General features: G+C 39.1%; 1 protein-coding gene across 3 annotated transcripts; it reads right to left on the minus strand.

Moving 5' to 3' along the window:
• Nucleotides 1-637: 637 nt before the first annotated feature.
• Nucleotides 638-11,889, minus strand: LOC115821256 (cathepsin S-like). 3 transcript variants are annotated; one of them, XM_030785036.1, is made up of 8 exons: nt 11,879-11,889; nt 4,684-4,804; nt 4,369-4,491; nt 2,100-2,252; nt 1,358-1,582; nt 1,105-1,270; nt 865-967; nt 638-737 (listed from the first exon to the last, which is right to left on the minus strand). In XM_030785036.1, exons 2-8 carry the CDS (start codon nt 4,801-4,803, stop codon nt 638-640), a joined length of 990 nt encoding a protein of 329 aa, XP_030640896.1. In that variant the 5' UTR covers nt 4,804; nt 11,879-11,889. The 3 variants fall into 3 exon arrangements, with proteins under 3 accessions (XP_030640896.1, XP_030640895.1, XP_030640894.1); XM_030785035.1 differs by lacking the exon at nt 11,879-11,889 and having other exon boundaries at nt 4,684-4,812; XM_030785034.1 differs by lacking the exons at nt 2,100-2,252; nt 11,879-11,889 and having other exon boundaries at nt 4,684-4,803.
• Between the last annotated feature and the right edge of the window lie 11,263 nt (nt 11,890-23,152).

The following is a 23,152-nucleotide window of genomic DNA, read 5'->3' on the forward strand; positions in this document are numbered from 1 at the left end:
CAGTGGGAACTGAGATGTGGGAGAAAAAAACTGAACCTAAAGGGAAATAAATCTGAAACCTGATGGCGAAAAAAGCGAATTTGTACTTCAGAGTCAATGCTTGTGATTAAGATGACTTCAGAAAGACAAAAACTTTAAAGTGGGGGGTGGAGGGTGGGGGGCTGATATTACTGAAGTGGATATTAATGTTACATTGTGAGAATTTCTGCTATTCCCATTTCATTGTGCTTTTCCATTCTCACTCATCACTAATGAATGTGGCTAACCAACCAAAGGCTTTAATCGCAACAGTTTAAATGTCAATCATAGCAGGATATTGTGTACCAATTTTTAACGAAAAGAAATCCTTTGATACCTCATGTAAAACTGTTTGTTGTGATGTTGCACTGAAAATAAAAAAATGGAGTCATTTGTAAAATGATTAGAGATGGCAATTTATTCCTCTATCCCTTCACTTGTAGGACCTTATGTTTCAGGTAATTCCATCTTATTGTTACACCTGGGAAATTCTGAGGCCAAAGTTAAATGAGGAGTGTTTCATGTAATTTACCGGGTGACCCTCCGAGTAGTGAAATACATGTCAGTAATTACTGATTACAACTAAATAATAAAAAAAAAAAGGTTAAAAAAAAACTGTTCACATGATTGGATAGGTGCCATATGAAGCGATGCCACACTGGTTTCCCTTATTCCGTGACATTCTAATGTAACCACCATCTCCAAAGGCTGTTCCCCAGCTGTGAAAGGACAAACATGTAGCTCAGATCAAGATTCATATTACAAAAATGGAGAAAATCATACTTAGCTACAACATATCACACTGACAAATTGCTATTCCAAACAATACAACAGTTCAACTTCTACCTGTTTTTCACCAGCCAATAATCTTGTCCGTTCAGTGTCCCGTAACCTACTACCAAGACTGCGTGATTTATACGCTGGCTGCAAGATGGATCGTTGTAAACACCTGTAGTTAATCAAAATTTGAGAGTGAAATGAATATTAGCAATTTAAACCAAGTCACACAGCATTAACTGTCATCAAAAACGTCTCCATTTGTCAGGTGTTTAACGGTTATTACATTGTGCTTGAGCTTTAACGTACCGCTACGATACAGGATAAACTGAGGGCGAGTGGCATCTATGGCAACAGAGATTGGGCCAATGGTGGCCACTGCTTCCTTCAGTGCCTGTTCATCTCCTTTAGCTACAAAGTTATAAGAAGAACAATTGGCAGCACGCTTTGAAGGGTCGTAATGGCACTGTTGTTGCTACAAGAACAGGAGACAGAAAAAACACATTAGTAATCAAACTATGCCTGTAACATACCACTGAGATCACATTACTCTATAACTTACCACACCAACGTAAGGATAAGATGCATCAGACTCTATGCCTCCATTGGCAATGACATATCGAAAGGCGTCATACATCCATCCTCCATTGCAGCCCATGGTCCCATACTTGGAGGAGCAGTCCACCAGGTTCTGAGGACTGAGGGAGAACAGACGTCCTGTGGTTTTCTTCATTTGACCCTCCAGAGCCCCAACTGAGCTGAACGCCCAGCAGGAACCACAAGCGCCCTGGCGAACAAACACAAAGTCTCACAGTTAGCAATTTCAGTTGTTAGCACAGTTGCTAAGTTCGGTTCCTTATCTTACTGTCCTTTTATCGAAACTGCTGTGACAACTTTATGTCAAGACAAGGTCACGAAGAAATTGTGGTGCAAATGAGGGAACAATTCATTACATTCTACATTATAATAGCATGGGGAAACAGAAAATGAAGAGAGAGAGAGAAAGGAAATGAAATTGAAAAAGATCGTGTTTCAGTCAGGAGTTTGGCGTATTGCAGACTACATAGTCACAGAACTGTGGCTGACAGTGGTTAACACGTTCAGTGTTAAGGAAGAATCCATGCAGTTTGCTAGCACATGAAATGAACACACTGTACAGCTCAGCCATATCCTGGTCCTGAATGATTGGCCTGATGCCTGAACATGACATACCACCAAAAGGAGATCGCATGATATGCTCACATATGAGAAAAACATCTCTCCTCAAAAGAAAAACATGGTATGAAAAAGACAAATGAATCTACCTGGTTCTTTACATCTGTGACGTATCCTTGTTCCCTCCAGTCAATGGAGTCAGGGAGTGAAACTGTATTTGTGCTAACAAATTCTGTGGGTCCTCTATTCAGGTTCTCTGGCACCCGAGTCCCCGCAAAGTGCTGCAGGATTTCTTCAGTCGTCTGTCAGTTGGAGAACATCAGGAAGAGAACAGCAAATTCATACACAGAAATTCACATTACAATCACCAATCTGTCCCTCTGGGTCATAAGGAAATCAACCAAAAGATTGCAATCTATGATTTTTTCATTTTCATTGCTTCCCCATTCCACTTGCTATCTTTTCTCTGGGCCGTTCCCTGGCATACATGGTTTGTGTTAATGACACTGTTTTGTTTTGAGTGGATTTTACTCTTTCTGTTATATCTCTTCTCTTTATTAACTGGTACTTAATTATAAGGGTTCAACCAGTGCTCTCTGGCATGTTATAACTTTATAATGAATCAGTGTCCAAGAGTTGAGGAAGAAAATGAAGGGATCATGTTTCTGTTTAGAATTCTTTGTGCATTCTTCACCTCTTTCACAGAACCCTAAACCCTTCTGAAGAAAAGGACTTACTGGTAAACATTCAAGAAACATACTCAAGCAGCTAGGTGAAAGTAGCACTGAAAAGTTAGTGAGACAAAAAGATTTTCCAAATGAGATTACAGCTCTTATCAGATTGACACTTAGAAGGGTGGGACCTGCTTTGATTACGTTGTAAGAAATTGGCACTGACTTCAACAGGCTGATTAGTTAAGACTTTCTGGGTCAAGGACAGATGGAGGACATTGAGACAAACAAGTGTTTTTGTGCTTTTGAATCAGGGAAGATGGTTACAAAGATCTGTAGGACAGAAGTAGACTTTCTTGAATGCGAATTCCAGGTTAACATTTTGTGCTTTAGTGAACTTTGGTCTGTGTCTTCTAATGTTTTGCTCCAATTGAATAACACAATGATACTCATGATGAGTATCATGATGACATTTGTTGAAAATGTCATCATAACGGGGGAGATGGCCCGATGGCCCAGTGGTCACTCACACTTCTCTATAGAGGAAGTTAAGTTAACTTTACTTTATTTGTCCACACAATGGGGAAATTTGACCTCTGCATTTGACCCATCCAGGGTAGTGATGAACACGCAAGCACACACACCCGGAGCAGTGGGCAGCCGCAGCACTGTGCTCGGGGAGCGGTTGGGAGTTAGGTGCCTTGCTCAAGGGGCACCTCAGTCGTGCATATTGCGGGAGGGGAAAGCGCTGTTCATTCACCCACCCACCCGCAGGTACCAACCTCGCCTCTCTAACCTTTAGGCCATGGCTGCCCCGTATATAGGGGATGACAGGTTAAAAAGGGGGATGCATTTCGGTCATTTTGCTAACAAGGGGGATGGCATCCACCTTCATCCCTCTACATATCACCTACTGGGAAGCATTCGTAAAGAAAATGGTTAAGTGTCTAAAGCTATTTCATTTCCCTGTGTCTGTGTGTGGTCTCATGACGTCTCACTGCATTATAAGCTGGAATGTGATGAGTCAAGGTGGGAAGGTAAAGTTGTGGTTAAAAACTAAACTGAAACTTGCTGACTGTCCAAACAGTAAATAAAGTATCAGAGAGTATATTGGGATACAGCTGATTCGTTCAGATGTCGGTCACATATGGGATGCACCAAAGCAGTCACAGTTTTTGATTTCATATGATCTCAGCGCATTGTTTTTCTAGTTGTCTGTCTGCATACACTAGACACAAATTAATCAGAATATTCTTCTACGAATGCATGTCTTATCATTAAAGCTTTTCTAGCATATTAAGAATGTTCTTAATATTAATTATTACATTATATTTATTCAGTTCAGAAGACCCAAATTTAATCGATGCATTGTTCATGCAAAAGGTGACATTGTGATGCAAATACAAATACTCAGAGATAATAGATGAAGTCAGTGGAAAGGTCAACTGAGTTTGAATGTTAGTGTCTTCTGCTTTTCTCTCTTCCTTACTTTTAAAACTATTTATTCAGCGTGTGGTTAACCTTCTCAAGTTGCATTCATTTAAATTTAAGTTGTTTCAAATGTCCTTAAAGTCTTGACAACAATTGTTATATTTTACATGTTCAGTTACACTGAGTGTGGCATTGAAGTATTGTCCATTTTTGGTTTGAATAAGATCTGTATATATAAAAAAATACAAATCAGTTTGATTTCACTGAATGTGACAAGGCACAAAAGAAAGTTCTTTCCAGAGGGGCAGAAACTCACCAGGTCTCCCATGTGATTCATGCCCAGGTCATATGTGTGCATGCCCATAGAAGCTTCCAGATTGTGGAGGGTGATCAATCTCAGGTTCTTCTCCCACAACTCCCGCCTGCCCAACTCCTCAACCTGCCGAAAGACAAATCAAATCCAGTTAGTCACCTTCACTTTCATATATACTACATGTGTAAGCATAATCAGGTGAAAAACAACCTCCATTTTCCAAACCCAGCAAATTTGAGAAGCTGTGAAGACCCCACCCAAACAGGAGAACTCTGTGTTTGGAAAGACGGTTCACAGTGTCAAACTCCAGAATCTCACCTCATTCTCGTAGGACTTGTAGTGAGTTTTCTTCCACATCTGCCAGTGGAGGTCCAGGTTTGGGTCCGTCAGGGCCATCGATGCTCCACAGAGCACAACAATCAGCAAGGCCCTCAACATCCTTTAAGCATACACTAAAAACAAATAGAGGGAAGGCAGCGCCATCCCATTTACTTATCGACAGTTTGTTCACTTTCAGCATTGGACTGATTTTCCTCTTCTGAGTATGATTTAATCAAGTAGAAGGAATTTAATCCCATCAAGGTTAAGATCTACCCATCTCAATTGCGTAGAAAGAAACTGAATTAGTTGAATTTAGCCAGCACCTGAAATGAGAGAAACTCAAACTGAATGGGAGCCAATGTTAAAGATAATGAAGAGGAAAGAGGAGAAGAAGGATTTTTAGCAGGGACGACCATTGTGTACGCCATAGGGTAAGCACTGTACATTTTTAGATTATCAGCATTCGTCACGGTGGGTGAATGCACCACTGCAGAAACCTGGGTTTATATCATGTGAGTGATGCTTCCAGCTTTGTTTTGTATTTACAATGACACAACGGGGAGTGTTAACAGGTATGAAGCCAACAGGCTGTTGTCTGCCCATCACTGCAACAGCGATTCCCTCTGGTTTGGCAGGAATGCCAGATTAGGGGTGGACAAAGTGAGAACTGGCATAGTGAGAACCTGTGCATATTATGGCTTCCCAGAAAAGTTCTCTCCGGTTTAGCTCCATAAATGCAAAAAAGAAAAAAAAGAAAAAAGGGAGACATTTGAAAGAGTCGTGTATAACTAGTATAGCACTGAAACTTATTTTTTACTGGTGTTACATTTACTGGAATAGATCAGACCGGCTGAAAGAAACAGATCAGGTTGACCGAGAGGAACAGATCAGAATGACTGTGAGTGCGTTACATTTAATTTACTTGAACAATAGTTTCGGTTTAAGAAATACATACTACTTTAATTCATATTGAACATGACAATTCGTGTTAACAGAACAATTTTAAATCACGTGGAACCGATTTAAAAAAAGTAATGTTTTTGTTAGCACGCAGGGAACTTGTGAACTAGTGAACCATTGAACACGAACGATCATCTGCCGAGAAAGCGCTCATGAATAGAAAACAAAAGCACAGTGAAGAGAGGAGGACGCGAGATTTAGCGGTAATATAAGATAGAAATCGAAAGTAGCCTATATCACCCCTCACTTGAAAACCAATTCCATTTATATAAATCTGAGATTAAGAAATAAGCACGATTAGAAAGACATTTTTATCAAACCTTGAGCACCAGGTAAGTTATGCAGCTTCGTCTTCAGTCGTGAGTGGCAGAAGGCACATAAATCAATGCCGTACTTTCCTGTTAAGGTATTATACAGTAGCGTCACATGACTTCATGTTCTCTTTTTTTCTTTCATTATTGTTATGAGGGTGAAATGTCTTTTGCTTTCCCCTGGCGATGCCTAAAAAGTAGCTTCAAAGAACTGCACTAAAAAAGTTTGATATTATACCAATGGTAATAGTTTATACAACAGTAATAATACTAGATAACTTTCCATAACTTTGCAAACAGGTATCACATCACTGTATTGCAAATGTTTTGTCGCCATATGTTAACTTACAGTCATTATAAGACAACTATGTGGCGTTGTATTTTAGTGATTGTATATGACAATTTAGAATTAAGAACCTGTTTAATTTTGAAACGCCTATATGTTTATGTAATGAGGACATTTAGAAAGCTGTTCTTATTAGAAGTTCTAATTAGAACGATAATTTCTGCTATGATTTAGGTAAAGACAAAAAACTTTTCCTACAAGGAGTGTAAAAAGATAAGTATTTGAGTCTGTCATGCTTAAGAATGATGTTATAGCAGTTATAAGAGTTATGTTATAACATTCTTGTTAAAGCTGAGATCATCTGTTCTCATCGGTGTATCGTCTAACGGAAATGAAACTTTTAATCAGATCGATAGTGGAGTACAGAACGACTTAATTCGGCTGAACTGCTGAGAATCCATGATCTCGTGTCTTAGAAGACGTCAAAAGCGGTTCAAAAAAAAAGATGAGTCGCTCGGTTTATATCTTACAAAAGACGAAAAGATTCTGATTATAAATCACCACGATTGTTTCCTCATACGGTTCCTCTTCCTTTACGCAATCGAGCCTTCTCGTTCTGCCGCTCGTGACATTAGTCAATCACAGCGTCTCTTCATGAAACAGTTGTCAGCAAATGTTGCACTACTCTGTGTGTCCCTCAAGATATCAGGACAATTAAAGTAGGCTACATTTGTGACGATATGCTTGATATCAGAGCAGCACACACTGAACTCAACAAACATACTGATTTAAAAATACAAACATTTATGTGTATTATGGATGTAGTTTTGATTAACACTATTTAATTATTCTATGATCCACCGTCACCATGCGGTGGATTATAGAACTTTTCAATTTTTTTTCTTTTTTGTTCCTGGGAAGTAAGTGTTATTTCCTACTTGCTTATGCCTATGAAGTATAGAAAATGGCTATTATTCCCTTCAAATTTTGCTTTTGCCATCTGGACAACGATTTCTTGAAATGTCAGTGGTAAAACGGGTGAATTTGAATATTTTCATTCACATAAAGTCAGAAAAAACAAAATATGAATTGACATTAACATGTATTTCTACTAATGTTAGTTCTAGTTTGTATGGTGCCCTGGGCGAACTCCCCCTTCAGCGCCCCCACAAACTGTAATTTCTATTGAGACTTTTAGAACAACACACATAAATAATCATAACATTTAAAACTGTATAAATATAAAAATACATATATACCAGGTTAGTACATGGCAACTTCACAACCTCTAATTTGATGCAATCAAAACTGTCAAAACACAGACACTGGAGCTGGAGAGCTGGAGCCTTCAAAGCACCAGTGGGACAGGAACATATGCTCAGCGTCTAGCGTCGCCTACTTTAGGTGGAATTACAAAGAAATTGTGCTTTACAAATCTAGTAATCTCTGTTGGTCATTCCGATTTCCCAGATCAACAAAATACATTGCACACAGCCAGTGTACGCTTCGCCCTTCTTAAGCATTATCACGTTACATACCTTGCGACCTAGACTGTCTGGTGGTACGGGGTGACATCATAACCTGGATTCAAGCATTAATCCTAAAATAATGTTGATTGGGCTGGCTATGACCTCCCTCACTTACAAGCGTGAATGTATTTCTGCTTATTCTCATCCAGAGTTTATATGGATCAGCTAAAGAAAGGCAGGTGACCCCCCCCCCCCCCAAAAAAAAATAGAAATATATCTGCCTGCACAGCTCAACCAGACTGTACATTGGAAGGGAGCTAGGTCACCGCTGCAATGGTTAACCTCTCCCTCTGTCTTTTGGGATAACATGGATGGTGAAGGTTAACATAGTTATTCGGAGAGCCAAAAGTCCTGCCCCAGGTGCTGGCTTTATATTATTCTTAACATTTTTGCACAAACCAGAAAAATGCAACGATATGTCTGTGAAGCTATATTTTCACAGTATTATGAATGAATTGTGGTCTATCTGTAGCATTTTGTAGTGTGACTGACTTTGCTAATTGCATTAGTGCTGTACAAAGTTAGAGATGTGCTATTGGATAGATTCCTCCGCTCCCCCTGCCTCGGGCTTCCAGTGGGGAGACCTGAGGTCAGCCAAACCCTGCCCCTCTCTCTCTCTCATACTGCTGAGTGGGAGACCTTGCCAGGCAGTAGCCTACCTAGCTCACAAAGTAGAATCAGGGCACCCACTCTGACAAGGTTCACAGACCCACATGGTGACATGATGTCATTGACATGACGTACAAGTGAGCGATAGAAAACCAATCACGTAAATGTCATCATTCCAATTTTTTCTTTTTGTGCTGGCGCCCCCTGCTGCCCCCGGCAAGATTCCACCCTGGATAGCTGCCCATGTTGCCCATGCCTAAATCCGCCCCTGACTAAAGTCATACAATAGTGATCTCAAAAGATAATACTGTAAATCACTTTCACGAACCAGCTCCCAAATATAGTCTCCCATCATGCTCTCACCATACGGTCCTTGGTAGTGACGTGCAAAGTCCAGTATATCCTGGTGAAAGTGCTCGCCTTGCTCCTCCAAGCACGATCCCATGTTCTCCTTGAATTTATCAAGATGGGCGTCGAGGATATGGACTTTGAGGAACATCCTGCAGCCAATTTTGCCGTAGTTCTTCACCAGAGTCTCAACCTGCTTTCAACCTCTAGCTGCTTTCTCCTTCCTAGTGACCTTCTTGGGGAATTCTTTGCATTCCAGGATCTTCTTTATCTGTGGTCTCTGCTACCTTTGCCTTTCAGACAGCGGAGGCTCCGTGGCGCACTACCACAGGCGGGACTGGCCACAGCAAACCGAGTTCTCTGTGGGAAGGAACAACGTCAAGTGGGAGCCTGACGTCACTACTGCATATACACAGCTCTAGATAAGGAGTCTGCAAACGTCAAGTATATTCAAGTTCTTCCTTAAGATGTCTGAGGCAAAGGTCAAAGCCGGTGTCTTCGTCAGACCACATAGAGAATATCCTGGAGTGCAAGAGATTCATAAGAGGTTCACTAGGAAGGAGAAAGCAGTTTGGGACAGCTTTGTTGCAGCGGTTCAGGGCTTTCTGGGTTATCACAAGGCCATAAACTATGTGAAGCTAGCTGAGACTCTGGTGAGGAACTATAGGAAAATGGGCTGCAGGATGTTCCTCAAAGTCCATATCCTTGATGCTTCAAGGAGAACACAGGAGCGTAGTTGGAGGAGCAAGGCTATACTGGACTTTGAACGCCACTACTAAGGAGCGTATGACGAGAACATGATAGGGGACTGTATTTTGGTGCTGATCTGTGAAAGTGATTTACAGTATTTTCATAAATCTCGAAAAACTAAGAGAGAAGAAGAAGTACTTTATCTGTCACACACACTGAGCAGTGAGCGGTGAAATGCAGCCTCTGCATTTAACCCATCCTAACAACAGTGAGCACATGCACACCAGAGCAGTGATACACACACTATGAGCTAGAAGCAGTGGGCTGCCGCCGCCACTGCTGCCGCCCAGGGACCAACTTTGCCCGTGCCCTGATCAAGGTCACTGACAGGAGTTCTAATCCTAGCATGGATGTCTTTGTGGTGGGAGGAAACCGGAGCACCCAGAGGAAACCCAAGCAAACATGGGGAGAACATGCAAACTCCACACAGAAAGGACCTGGCACGCCTGGGATTCGAGCCCAGGGCCTTCTTGCAACAGTTCTAACCACTGAGCCACTGTAAAGCCCTACTTACTTCCAAATCTTTTGTGGTCACTTTTGAATGACTTGAGCATAAATACATGTTAATTTTGATTCATATTTTGTTTTTTCTGACTTTATGTGGATGAAAATGTGCAAATTCACCTGTTTTCCCATTGTAAATAGCTACATTTCAAGATATCACTGTCCAGGTCACAAAAGGAAAGTCTGAAGGGAATAATAGCATTTTCTACACTTTTTAAGCATAAGTTATTAGGAAATAACACTTACTTCAGAGGAGCAAAAATTGTTTTAAGTAGTGTTATGAGAGCACCTGAAAACAGCGCCCCCTTGTGAGTAGGGCTAAAAATGTAGGCATTCACAAAGTCAAAACGTAGGTGTTTAAAAAACAAACCCAGACTATCTGCATGATCATGTCTGCTCTTGAAATAAGTTAACATTAGAAAAATCTGCTCTGTGGTGTGGAAGTACACAAGAAATATGCATTGAAATTGTATTATTGTGTAGACAGCGAGGAATATAATCCAATCATTGTACTATATCTCAAGTAATGATGGTGCTGAGTTTATCTTTAAAGGAAAAAGGTCTTTGGAATTTCCATTGACATAAAATTCATTTACATGGGATCGAAGACTGAGCCATTCAGTCAGCAATGGATTTGAGAGGTAATGTAGTTTGATGTCACCAGTTTTGAAACAGCTCTCAAAACTCACATTAGGAAAACCAGGTGGATTTCCTTCAATCTTTTTTCCCCGTCACTCATTAAGTTGTGTTTGAACATATACGTGAGTCTCCATCCCTTCATTAGATAGAATCATATTGCTGTGAGCCTCTCTAACTCTTAACTGCAACAGCAATATCAGTATATACCATTCCAAACATGTATATTACTGCCTAACAAATTGCAAAATTCAAAGAAAGAGCAAACCTATACTGGACACCAACAGTTTCTTAAAAAGGCTCTTGCAAGAGGGACAATTAAAACAGTGCTTTGTGGTTAGATAAATGTGTGTTGGTAAAATTTAAGTATACTTTGCATCATTATTTGGCTGCTTGCGGGAAAAACAGTCAGGGACTAAGATAAAATGTATGTACAGGGAATATGTCTGCAGGATCTTTTTAACTTGAGACCACTCTGGTTTTTACTGAAGAGATTTTGCTCATCAAAATTTGTGATGATAGAAGAGAGAAGAAACAGAAAGGTTTCTACAATCTTTGCTTTCTATGTACCTATATTATGTGCAGGTAAAGGGATTTGAGCTCTTAGTGCTGATTTAAATGAGTAAAGTTTTGTATTTATAACTTCTGACTGTATTGAGTGGGTTAACTTTTGTTTTTTCCTTTTAATGTTTTTTTTTTTTGTGTGTGTGGTCCATTGTTTTTGTTGTGTCTCCACCCATCCTCTATTTTGGTAGTACTAACAATTACCACTAGGTGTAAGCAAAGTATTTTTTTGCCTCTTTTTCACATAAGGTTCGAATATTAAGGTTTAAAATCCAACAGCTTCATTTGTAAATTATCATAAAACCATTGTCAGGCTTCATCATTATTGCATCTTTTGAAAAGTTGTGGCTCATAAAATGGCCATGGCTTCAAAACTGAGACATATCTCTTCATTCAGAGAAATAGCCAAATATTAAAAGTGCAAATATGATGTGTTGTTGTATAGAGACCTGGTGGGCTTTGACTACCTCAAGTCAGAAAAGTACAAGGAAAATCCACTTAACCTTTGCTTAAAGATACGTCTCACTATATGCAACTGTAATATTGTTTAGATGAGAGTTTACATATTTGGAGGTCTTCTCTATTCTTCCACCAAGCCAGAAAGACACTTTAAAAGAGGTAGCAGAGTTGTGACAAATGTTCACATTACAGTAAATAAGTAAATAAATAAACGTCATACTGCCCCCCTCTCCCACACCCCTCTATCATGTCTCACACTGCTGTACCCGTGCCATAACCGCACTCCTCTGCAATTCACATCACCTGTTCCTGATTATCAACCTTTCCTGCTAAGCATTATAAATAGACTGGAAGTTTCATATCACTTTTGCAAAGTCTGGCAGTTTGCTTCAGTGAGTGTCACATGTCTTTCATGTAATTCTTAGTTCCCTGTGTTCTACAGTTCATCATTTGTGTGGTCTTTTCTTACTAGATAATATCTTGTGTTGTGCTGTGCTACATCTGTGTTAATAACAATTAAATTTCTTGGGCTCTTGCATCAAACTTACCCAGAGTCTCAAAGTCAGTTGTGTGACTTTACATGGGAATGACTGTATTACTAAAAAAACAAAAAGGGGGGCGGGGGGCGGGGTTGGGGCAAGCCAGTTAATATTTTATGAGCAAGAGTTGTAAGTGTGCTGTACTGTGAACAAGTATGTGTTACTGTCTCAACACTCTCCTCTACGCCCTGTTACAGTCTGTGTTCACCACATTTCCGTGGTTCAGTTTTCGAAAGTGCAGGGGCCAGTGAGAGAGAGAGACATAGACGTCACTCGCCGATAATCTGTACCCAAATTACAGTCCAGCTCAAGCTGAATTGTAGATGTTGTGTCATCTGTCTTCACATTGCAACTCTCATAGACCTGTGCAACCTTTCAGATGTTTCCTCTTTTTTTCTTTTTAACAGCATCATAGTCTTTATCGCCCCCTAGTGGTTAACTATCAAAAGGTGACAGAATTTTCCATCATCTGCTTTGAGAGGTTTGATGAGACAGGTGGAAGGAGTTAAGTGTCATATTGTAAAACACAAGGAATTTTTGAGTTGTAGTTTATTTTATGTGTAAGTAAACTGAATTGAGTTTTCCAGGTATTTGTGGTTTTATGAAAAATCGTTTGTAAAGAACACATCTACTGAATTGTTGCTATTGGACATAAATATCGAATGGTAAAATGAGCATTGCTATGGGAGAAATGATTTTTCTGACCTTCACCTGCTACAAAATGCAACTTATGAGAAAACAAAACTGTGACGACAGATACAGAGTTTCTTCTTCTCTCACGGAAATCCATCTTTCCATCCGAATGACTATTTTTACCCCTGTTGTCTTCTTAACACGGACAATTCATCTACCTCAATCTGCTCAGTTGTGTTAAATGTCGTGTAGCTTTTACGTAGTGTAACCAAAGACCGTGTCTGATATTTCCATTGTTTTTTTAAAAAAAAAACAAACAAAAAAAGCACTGGAATCAATCCTCAGCAAACTCAAATGGCGTATTTACCTTCATTCAGAGATTTGGTTCAGTTTTTAGTGCAGCTGCCAGGTTCAGTTCCATATCTTACTGTTCAAAGTTCCTGTTAACAAAACTGCTGAGACAGCTTTTTGTTAAGACAGCTTCTTCATAGTCTTTATGAGGAAGCTGTGGTGCAAGATTACATGATATGCTCGCATGTGAGTAAAACATCTTTATCCTCAAAAGAAAAAATATACTATGAAAAAGACATGGATCAACCTGATTATTTTCATCTGTGACGTATCCCTTTTCCTTCCAGTCAGTGGAGTCAGGGAGTGACACCCCATCTGTGCTAACAAATTCTGTGGGTCCTTTATTCGGGTTCCCTCAAAGCTCTGCAGGATTTCCTCAGTCGTCTGTCAGTTAGAGAGACACAGGAAGAGAACAGCAAATTCATACACAGAAATTCACATTACAATCACCAATCTGTCCCTCTGGGTCATAAGGAAATCAACCAACAAACTGGAATCGATGATTTTTTCATTGCTTCCCCATTCCACTTGCTATCTTTTCTCTGGGTCATTCCCTGGCATATGTGGTTTGTGTTAATGACACTGTTTTGTTTTGAATGGACTTTGCTCTTTCTGTTATATCTTTTCTCTTGGTACTAATTATAAGGGTTCAACCAGCTGTCTCTTGCATGTTATAACTTAATGATGAGTTAGTGTACAAGACTTGAGGAAGAGGATGAAAGGATCATATTTCTGTTTAGAATTCTTTCTATGACTGCATTCTTCACCTCTTTCACAGAATCCTCAACCCTTCGGAAGAAAATGACTTCCTGGGAAACACTCAAAAAATACTGCTCAAGCAGATAGGTGAGAGTAGCACTGAAAAGTTAGCGAGAGACAATGATTTTTCCAAATGAGATTACAGCTCTTATCACATTGACACTTAAATGGTTGGGGCCTGCTTTCATTAAGTTGTAAGAAATTGGCACTGGCTTGTGTTGTGTGTGTGTGCTCACTGGTGTTAGGATGGATTAAATGCAGAGGTTCCATTTCACTGCTCATTGCTTAGTGTGTGTGTGACAAACAAAGTACTTCTTCTCTTCTTCTTCTTCTTCTTCTTCTTCTTCTTCTTCTTCTTCTTCTTCTTCCTCATATCTTTCCATTAAAGCTTTTGTAGCATATTAAGAATGTTCTTAATATTAATTGTTACGTTATATTTATTACATTCAGAGGACCCAAATTTAATCGATGCATTGTTCATGCAAAAGGTGACATTGTGATGCAAATACAAATAGTCAGAGATAATGGATTAAGTCCATTCAAAAGTCAACTGTCAACTGTCAAAAGTCAACTGAGTTTAAATGTTAGTGTCTTCTGCTTGTGTTCCTTCCTTCCTTCTAAAACTACTATTCAGTGTGTATTTATCCTTCTCAGGACGCACCTTTAAAGTCTTGACAATGATTGTTGTATTTTACGTATTCAGTTACACTGAATGAGGCTTTGCAGGATTGTCCATTTTTGGTTTAAAAGATATATACATATATATATACATATACATATATATATATGTGTGTGTGTGTGTGTGTGTGTGTGTGTGTGTGTGTGTGTGTGTGTATGTATGTATGAATGTATATTTATATGTGTGTGTGTGAGTGTGTTTTGTGTGTGTGTGTGTGTGTGTGTGTGTGTGTGTCTGTGTTAGGGGGGAGCCGAATCCAAATACGGTATTCCGAATATTTATTTCTCTGACATTTGCTACTAAAAACTGCAGTTAGATGATAAGATTGTTACTAAAAGGGAGAATATAGTATGCCAACTGAAAAGGCTGTCTATTGTATATTATGTGTACTCTTTGTCTGTCAGTCTGTTCTCTCTGACAGAGCTCTGTTGGTTCACACAGACTTCTGCCTGACTGAGCTTCCTGCACAGGCAACACTTGAAGACAAGTTCTTACAAACTGTTATCATGGTGTTGTGTCATCCTTTGGACCTATTGAAAATGTGCAACTAAATTGGTGCACTCACATTGAATGATTAATCTTGGGGAGTCTGGTAAAGAAGTCAATCTTTCCACATCTGCAGGAGTAGCAGTTTCCTTAAAAAGAAGAATAGCATAACGGAATATTATACAATTGATTAGAGAGACAGATAAAATAGACACATAAACACAGATAGACAGACAGATAGATACAGACAGACATAGATAGATAAAGAGAAATTGTAACACCTACATCGACTTGTAGCAGTAGTGCATCAGGGATTTCCTTGAAGTGTGCCATTAAGCAGAGGACAACACATGGTCCAAGTATGGCATATCCACTGGCACTAAAAATGGACAGGACCTGCTTCACCTCTGCATTTGTTGGCTTTTGGTGGAAGAACTGGAGGATCATCCTTCCCTTTTCTTCAGTTGTTGCATCCATTCTTTCCAGGATGGGTATGTCTGTAAGCTGCTGGAAGTGATTGTAGAGTTCTTTCTGGGTGAGGCGATATGGCTAGTCACTTCTCAGCTAGGCAATTGATGGTGGTGCGTTTGTGTTGATAGATTTACGTTGCAGGTAGTATGTAATCTGCATGAGCTGGCTGAGACATCCTCTATCTGCTCCTACTGGACCCTCCCTGGAATACAACTCCTGCATTTGTGTTTGCTTTTCCTTGAGACTGGCCACGGTTTCCCCAGCATGACAGTCCAGCTGCCATCTGACACACCTATACTGGTCTGATGGCCCTTTGGTGTTCATGGTGGTGGGTGAGCTTGGAAGTCTTTTCTCTCTCCTGTGTCGTGCTGTCACATGGTCTCTATTCTGGTGTTCAATTTGTGTTTTCAGCTGATTCACAAAGGAAGCATAACCACTTCCGATTCTGGTGACGTCTGCAAAGCTTTGGGGATTTTGATTAACCATTTTCTTGGCAACAGCAATGCAATAAGATCTTTTAGGACTGACTTCATTCACTCTCATTTCATCCTGATCATTTCCCTCCGATCTCTCGGAGCAGGACGCTTCTGTGAATGTATAGCCATTGATATAGCATGTGGCATTTTGCTCCAGGGGACCTGGAAACAGTCTGGCCAAGATTTAAGTCAACTGTGCTGGAACTGCTATTTGTGCTCGGTGGGCTGGAAGAAGAGGACAAATTCTGAAGTGATGGACTACTTGTGAAGTCTGAAGATGAACTGTCTGATGACTGTAAATTTGCACCACACCTTGGCTGCCCTGAAAACATTTCAGATATGCATATGGCCCATTTACTTCACAATATAAAAACATGTTCATGTCGTTACTATGAAACAGACAAAACCATAACATATTCACATATACAATGTGGAACACGTTATAAACCTATGGACTAACCTATGGTTAGTCTCTTAAAAAACATTTACAATGTGGAACAAGATACAAACACTGGTTAGTCTTTAAAAAAAGAAAGAAACACAGAGACAAATACCATCAATACTCCATGCGCTTAAGAGTTTTCGTGATTCAATGGGTCGGAGGTGTTCTGATAGATCCTCTTCTTCAATGTACGGTAAATTTAGTCTGGTCAGAAGCAAGGATAATGTTTCCCCTGCCAAAACAGGTAATACCTGCAGGATCGCCTCCTTTATCTCTTCAGTCATGGCTCTACAAAGAAGGGAATGAGTGGTGAGGGATTGGCATTGACAAACCATAAACCTTGTCTTCTGGCAGGGGGTAATAGTCAAGTTCTTCATGTCTAGGACAAACAAAAGGGGAGCCCTGCTCTATGTCATGCAATGAATAGACATCCATATGAACTTCCAGAACTGCCTGTTGTCTCTTTACAAAATATACTTGAGATTCACTGTGAATCAATACAAGTCTGATTTCCCCAACAAGCAATACATCTTCTTCCCTTCCAATGACAACATACAGTCCCTTTCTTTACTTTGTGCCTTTGACAGTTACATCATTGGTAGAAAAGGTGCTGTTAAGAGGAAAAATTTAATTGTTAAGCTGCATCTTGAATTTCTGTGTTGTACTGATAAGGCATACAAATATGCCACTTGATCTACAGTTGTAGTTGGAGCACATATGTATCCAACTATTTGTCGAAGGAGCAAAACCAGTTGCCATACTTTACTATGATCTGGGTTTTGTATTCTGTCCCCAAGTAGCAGAGGTAGCACTCTAAAAAGGCACCAGTTATGGACAGCATAGTTTTTCACTGCCTGGATTTATTTCTGGTGGTTTGTCAATAGCATCATTACCAAGAAACTGAAATTGACTGATGGACCTGTTTAACTTTGAATGCATAAAATGCCTTTCCTGAAAAACTAAATGATTTATTGACAACGCAAAATCAAAGGACACAACACCTTCAAAGAGGTCATTTCCCATGCTAGGCGGAAAACCAGGCGTATACACATACACAAGTATCGAAACTGATTGGAAACGGAATCACACTTGAACCCCCTTGCACTGTTCTTGTCAGTGGTTTCTCTGTTTTGCAAGTTCTTCACAGTTTCTTGATAATTCTCAGCAGTTCTTGTGGTAACTGTTGACAGTGGGTTTGATTCAAATGTATCTCTGTCAATGTCACAGAATCGACAGAAATGTTTAGTTCTACTGAAATTTTCCACAAAGTTATGCCAGCCACTTAGTTATGGCATTACTTGTACACCCTGCCTGCTAGTGTCTTACACTGCTGTTATGTGCTGGATTGCCTCAGGGGCATCTTTGCAGAGCCTGCACCTGGGGTCCTGCCTGGTGTGGTAGACCTCGGCCTCTATTGCTCTTGTACTGAGGGCTTGTTCCTGTGCTGCCATTAACAGGGCCTCTGTGCTGTCCTTCAATCCAGCCTTGTCCAGCCACTGGAAGGATTTCTCGATGTCAGCCACTTCCCCTATTTCACGGTGGTATGTGTGGTGCAGGAGCTTGTCCTTCCATGATGATATATATATATCTGATTGTGACAGGGCAAAAAAGAAAGTTCTTACCAGAAAAAAGGTCAAACATACCAGGTCTCCCATGTGACTCATGCCCAGGTCATATGTGTGCATGCCCATAGAAGCTTCCAGATTGTGGAGGGTGGTCAATCTCAAGTTCCTCTCCCACAGCCCCCCATGCCCAGCTCCCCAACCTGCCGAAAGAACAAGCAAATTCAGTTAGTCACATTCAGCTTCATATATTCTACACATGTAAGCATATTTAGGTGAAAAACAACTTCCACTTTCCAAACTCAACAAATTTGAGAAGTGGTGAAGACCTCACCCAAATAGGAGAACTCAGCATTTGGAAAAATGGCTCACAGTGTCAAACTCCACAATCTCACCTCATTCTCATAAGACTTGGAGTGTCTAAAAAGTAGCTTCTAAGAACTGCACGAGAAAAAAGCTTGATATTATACCAGTTGATACAACAGTAATAATACCAGAAAACCTTCCATAACTTTGCAAACAGGTGTCACATGTTTTGTCGCCATCTGTACAACACTGTAATCACTATACGACAACTATAGGCTATGGCTTTGTCTTATAGTGATTGTAAATGACCATTTAGAATTAAGAACCTATTTAGTTTTGAAACACCTAAATGTTTATGTAATGACGACATTTAGAAATCTGTTCTATTAGAAGTTCTGATTAGAACGGTAATTTCTGTTATGATAAATAGGACAAGACAAAAAGCTTGTCCTACAAGGAGTGTAAAAAAGATAATGATTTGAGTCTGTCATGCTTAAGAATGATGTTATAACAGTTGTAAGAGTTATGTTATAACAGTCTTGTTAAAGCTGAGATCGTCAGTCCTCATTGGTGTATCCTCTAACTGAAAAGAAACCTTTAATCAGATCGATAGTGGAGTACAGAACGATTTAATTCAGCTAAACTGCTGAGAATCCATGATCTCGTTTCTTACAAGAGGTTGAAAGTGGTAAAAAAAGATGAGTCATTTTGTTTATATCTTATATATATATATCACTACTAAATCATTCATTTTAAGTCGTTAACTTTTTTTGTAGATTAAAGAGACCCTCATGATATAAGGACAGTTAAAGTAGGCTACATTTGTGACGATATTCTTGCGATCAGAGCAGAAGACATTGAACTCAACAAACATACTGATTTAAAAATACAAATATTTTGTGTATTATGGTTGTAGTTTTGATGAACACTATTTAATGGTTCTATAATCCACCATCACCATGTGATTACACTGTGTAACAAATTTTTCCTTTTTTTTCTGGGTAGTAAGTGTTATTTCCCAATTGCTTATGCCTATAAAGTATAGAAGATGGCTGTTATTCTCTTCAAACTTTGCTTTTGTGATCTGGACAATGATATCTTGAAATGTACCAATTTCCAATGGGAAAACGGGTGAATTTGCACATTTTCATTTACATAAAGTCAGAAAAAAAACAATATATGAATCAAAATGATCATTTATTTCTATTAAAGTCATTCAAAAGTGACCTCAAAAGATAATACTGTAAATCACTTTCACTAACCAGCACCCAAATATAGTCTCCCATGATGTTCTTGCCATATAGTTGTAGCATGTAGCAGCGTTCAAAGTCCAGTATATCCTAGTGGAGGTGCTCGCCTTGCTCTTCCAAGTACCCTTTCATGTTCTCCCTGAATTTATCAAGATGGGTGAAGAACTATAGCAAAATGGGCTGTAGGATGTCCCTTAAAGTCCATATCCTTGATGCTCATCTTTATAAATTCAGGGACAACATGGGAGTGTACTTGGAGGACCAAGGCAAGCACTTCCACCGATATACTGGACTTTGAACACCACCACCAAGGAGCGTATGACGAGAACATGATAGGCAACTATATTTTAGGGCTGATCCTTGAAAGTGATTTACAGTATTTTCGTAAATCTTGAAAAACTAAGAGGGAAGAAGAGAAGAAGAAGCACTTTATTTGTCACATATACATATACTGAGCAGTGAGTAATAAAGAAACTAACATCTAAACCTCTACTACATTTTACACACTAAAATACCTACACAAAAACATGAAGTACAAAGCTGTTAAAAGTGATACTTTACAGAATGAAAATTTTTAAAACTCTTAACTGCAACAGCAATATAAGTAAATTCAATGCCGAACATTTATATCAATGCTTAACAAATTATTAAATTCAAAGATAGAGCAAACCTATACTGGACGCCATTTTTTGGTGTATGGTCTATTGCTTTTGTTGCGTCATCTCAACCCAAGGTCTATTTTGGTAGTACTAACAATTATCACTTGGTGTAAGCAAAATATTTTTTGCCACTGTCACATAAGATTCCAATACTGAGGTTTAAAACCCAACTGATTCGTTTGTAAATTATCGTCAAACAATTGTCAGGTTTCATCAGTACTGCATTTTTTGAAATTGAAGTTCTAATAGTTTAGAGCAGAACCATAACCATAATACACAACATAACAACCACTCTCCATTATTAGAGTTTCTTGCACTATTCGGCAAAAGCTAGTCAAGAATGACTGTCAAATAGAATTGACTGCACTGGAGTCAAAAATAGTTTGACTTTTAGGAAAGATGCAGTGGAACACTGCTCGTCAGTGCCAGCTTTCTCTGAGACAGCCAATCATAAAAGAGGAAGCGGGATTTATTTTGACAGTATGGGATATCTTTGATCAGTTATCCCAAATAAGTTAGATGAATCGGTGGATTATTATTGTTCACGTCCCCAGGAGGGGACGTTCAAACTGAGTAACATTACAATTTAGTTGGCGGTAACGTCAGCTGGTTACCTAGCTATGTTCTGTGTGGCACATACAGTAGCAAACTGTTACCCCACTGAAAAGTTGTTTAGTAGTTAAGATTTCTAAGTCAACAAAAAGATGACTGAGTGTTAAATAAAGAATTAAAAAAATATATTCTATTGTCGATTCTATTCTTTTTTCTCAAAGTTGTTACATGGCGCTGACAATTCCGATTATTACCAGTATTTAAACAGGTGACCAGATAATACATTTCACTTTATAGCAATAATCTACCTACTGCTGTCTTTCACAATGTTGGTTTTTCTTCTATTGCAGAATAGGGATTGTATTTGAAAAGTTAGAATTTTCTCAGAAAAAATTTTCATAAAAGTCACATTTTATTAACATTTTATTGTATTAACTTCAGACTTTAATGGGGTAATTTAAGTGAGTGTGTAAAAGTGTAATTGCCATAGTCTGAGTTAGCTAGAAATAATTGTGTTTTATCATCTGAACAGCTAGTCAAAGGTTTACGATCAACATCTGAAATACATTTAGAAATGATCATTTAGAGAACAATTTGGGCATTTTATCACATAATGTGTTCACGTCATTACATTATTCACTAAAACAACTATTACTCACTTAATAATGTAGTAACTGGCATATAATGTAATAACGTATTACATAATGCAGAAAAAGATGTCACATTATGTGATCAACATTTTTATTACATTATAGGCATATTATTACATTATGAGTTTTTCTTACACTTTATGTGCCATTGTTACATAATGAGTTGCTACAAGCTCACGTTGAATCCTTGATGTTGTGTCATATGTTTCACACTGTGACTCTCATAGACCTAGGGGTATTCCAGAAAGGAGGTTTAAGAAACTCTGAGTCTAATCCTGAACTCTGAGTTGATGAACCCTGAGATGGGAAACTCAGAGTTTTCTCTTCCAAAAAAGCTGATCTGAGTTAGTTCACTCTGAGTTAAGCGATCATCACTATAAAAAGCCATCATCACTGGAGCTCCGATACTACGATTCACCATGGCAACCGGCGAACACAAAAAAGTTGTCCTGCTTCACCCCACTGGAGTTAGAAATTCTGATACCTGCTTATGGCGAGCATTTTCAACAAAAAAAAAGCAACACAGCTACAGCGGCAAAGGAGAGACCATGCATAAGTTTGAATGCATGCATAAGTTAGTCCATGCATAAGTTAGTCTATTCATTTAGCATCTAACCATACTTTCTTTTAATATTACAGAATCAAAGTGGTGGAATGTCATTGAATAAAATGCTATTTTCATTTAGGTACAATCCCATGGGCACAACGCACACTATGCAGCAGCTGAAAATGAAATATAAAAACATAGTTCAAACAGGTAAGGCATATTTTGCTTCGGCCTATAAGCTCTTGAATGTATCTCATTTTGGTTTTAATCATGTATTACATATTAAACAAAGTAAATATCATTCAGTGGCTATTTCAACTTGGAGTATCTTTAACACCCAACAGAATGCTGTTTTAAGACACATAAATGTCCTCTCGCCTAATATCCTGCTTAGCTGATTTGAGTTCTATTCAGTTAACAGAAAGAAGACGAGGCCCACAAAATGGGTGGAGGGCCACTACCACCATCTCTGACAGAGGCAGAGGAGCTGGCCCTGAGCCATAACACTGAGCAACCAGTGGCTGAAGGCATCCCTGGACGGAGCTTATCTGAGCCACTCACCCCCAAGGACACAAGTGCCTACATAAGATGTTTGTGTGTAGGATTCAGTGGGTGAATATACAGTGGGAACTGAAATGTGGGAGGAAAAATTTGAACCTAAAGGGAAAAAAATCTGAAACTTGATGATGAAAACTTCAGAGTCAATGCCTGTGATTAAGATCACTTCAGAAAGACAAAAACTTTGAGGTGGGGGGGGGGGGGCGGCGCTGATATTACTGAAGTGGATATTAATGTTACATTGTGAGAATTTCTGCTATTCCCATTTCATTGTGCTTTTCCATTCTCACTCATCACTAATGAATGTTGCTGACCAACCAAAGGCTTTAATCGCAACAGTTTAAATGTCAGTCATAGCAGGATATTGTGTACCAATTTTTAAAGAATTTTTAAATCTTTGGATACCTCATGGACAACTGTTTGTTGTGATGTTGTTGTGATGTTGCACCTGAAATAAAAAATGGAGTCATTTGTAAGATGATCAGATATTGCAGTTTATTTCCCTATTCCTTCACTTGTATGGCCTTTGGTTTGAGGTAATTCCATCTTATTTTTACATGTGGGAAGTTCTGAGGCAAAACATAAATGAA

This window comes from Chanos chanos, chromosome 9 (assembly GCF_902362185.1).
Source record: "Chanos chanos chromosome 9, fChaCha1.1, whole genome shotgun sequence".
Lineage (NCBI taxonomy): Eukaryota > Metazoa > Chordata > Actinopteri > Gonorynchiformes > Chanidae > Chanos > Chanos chanos.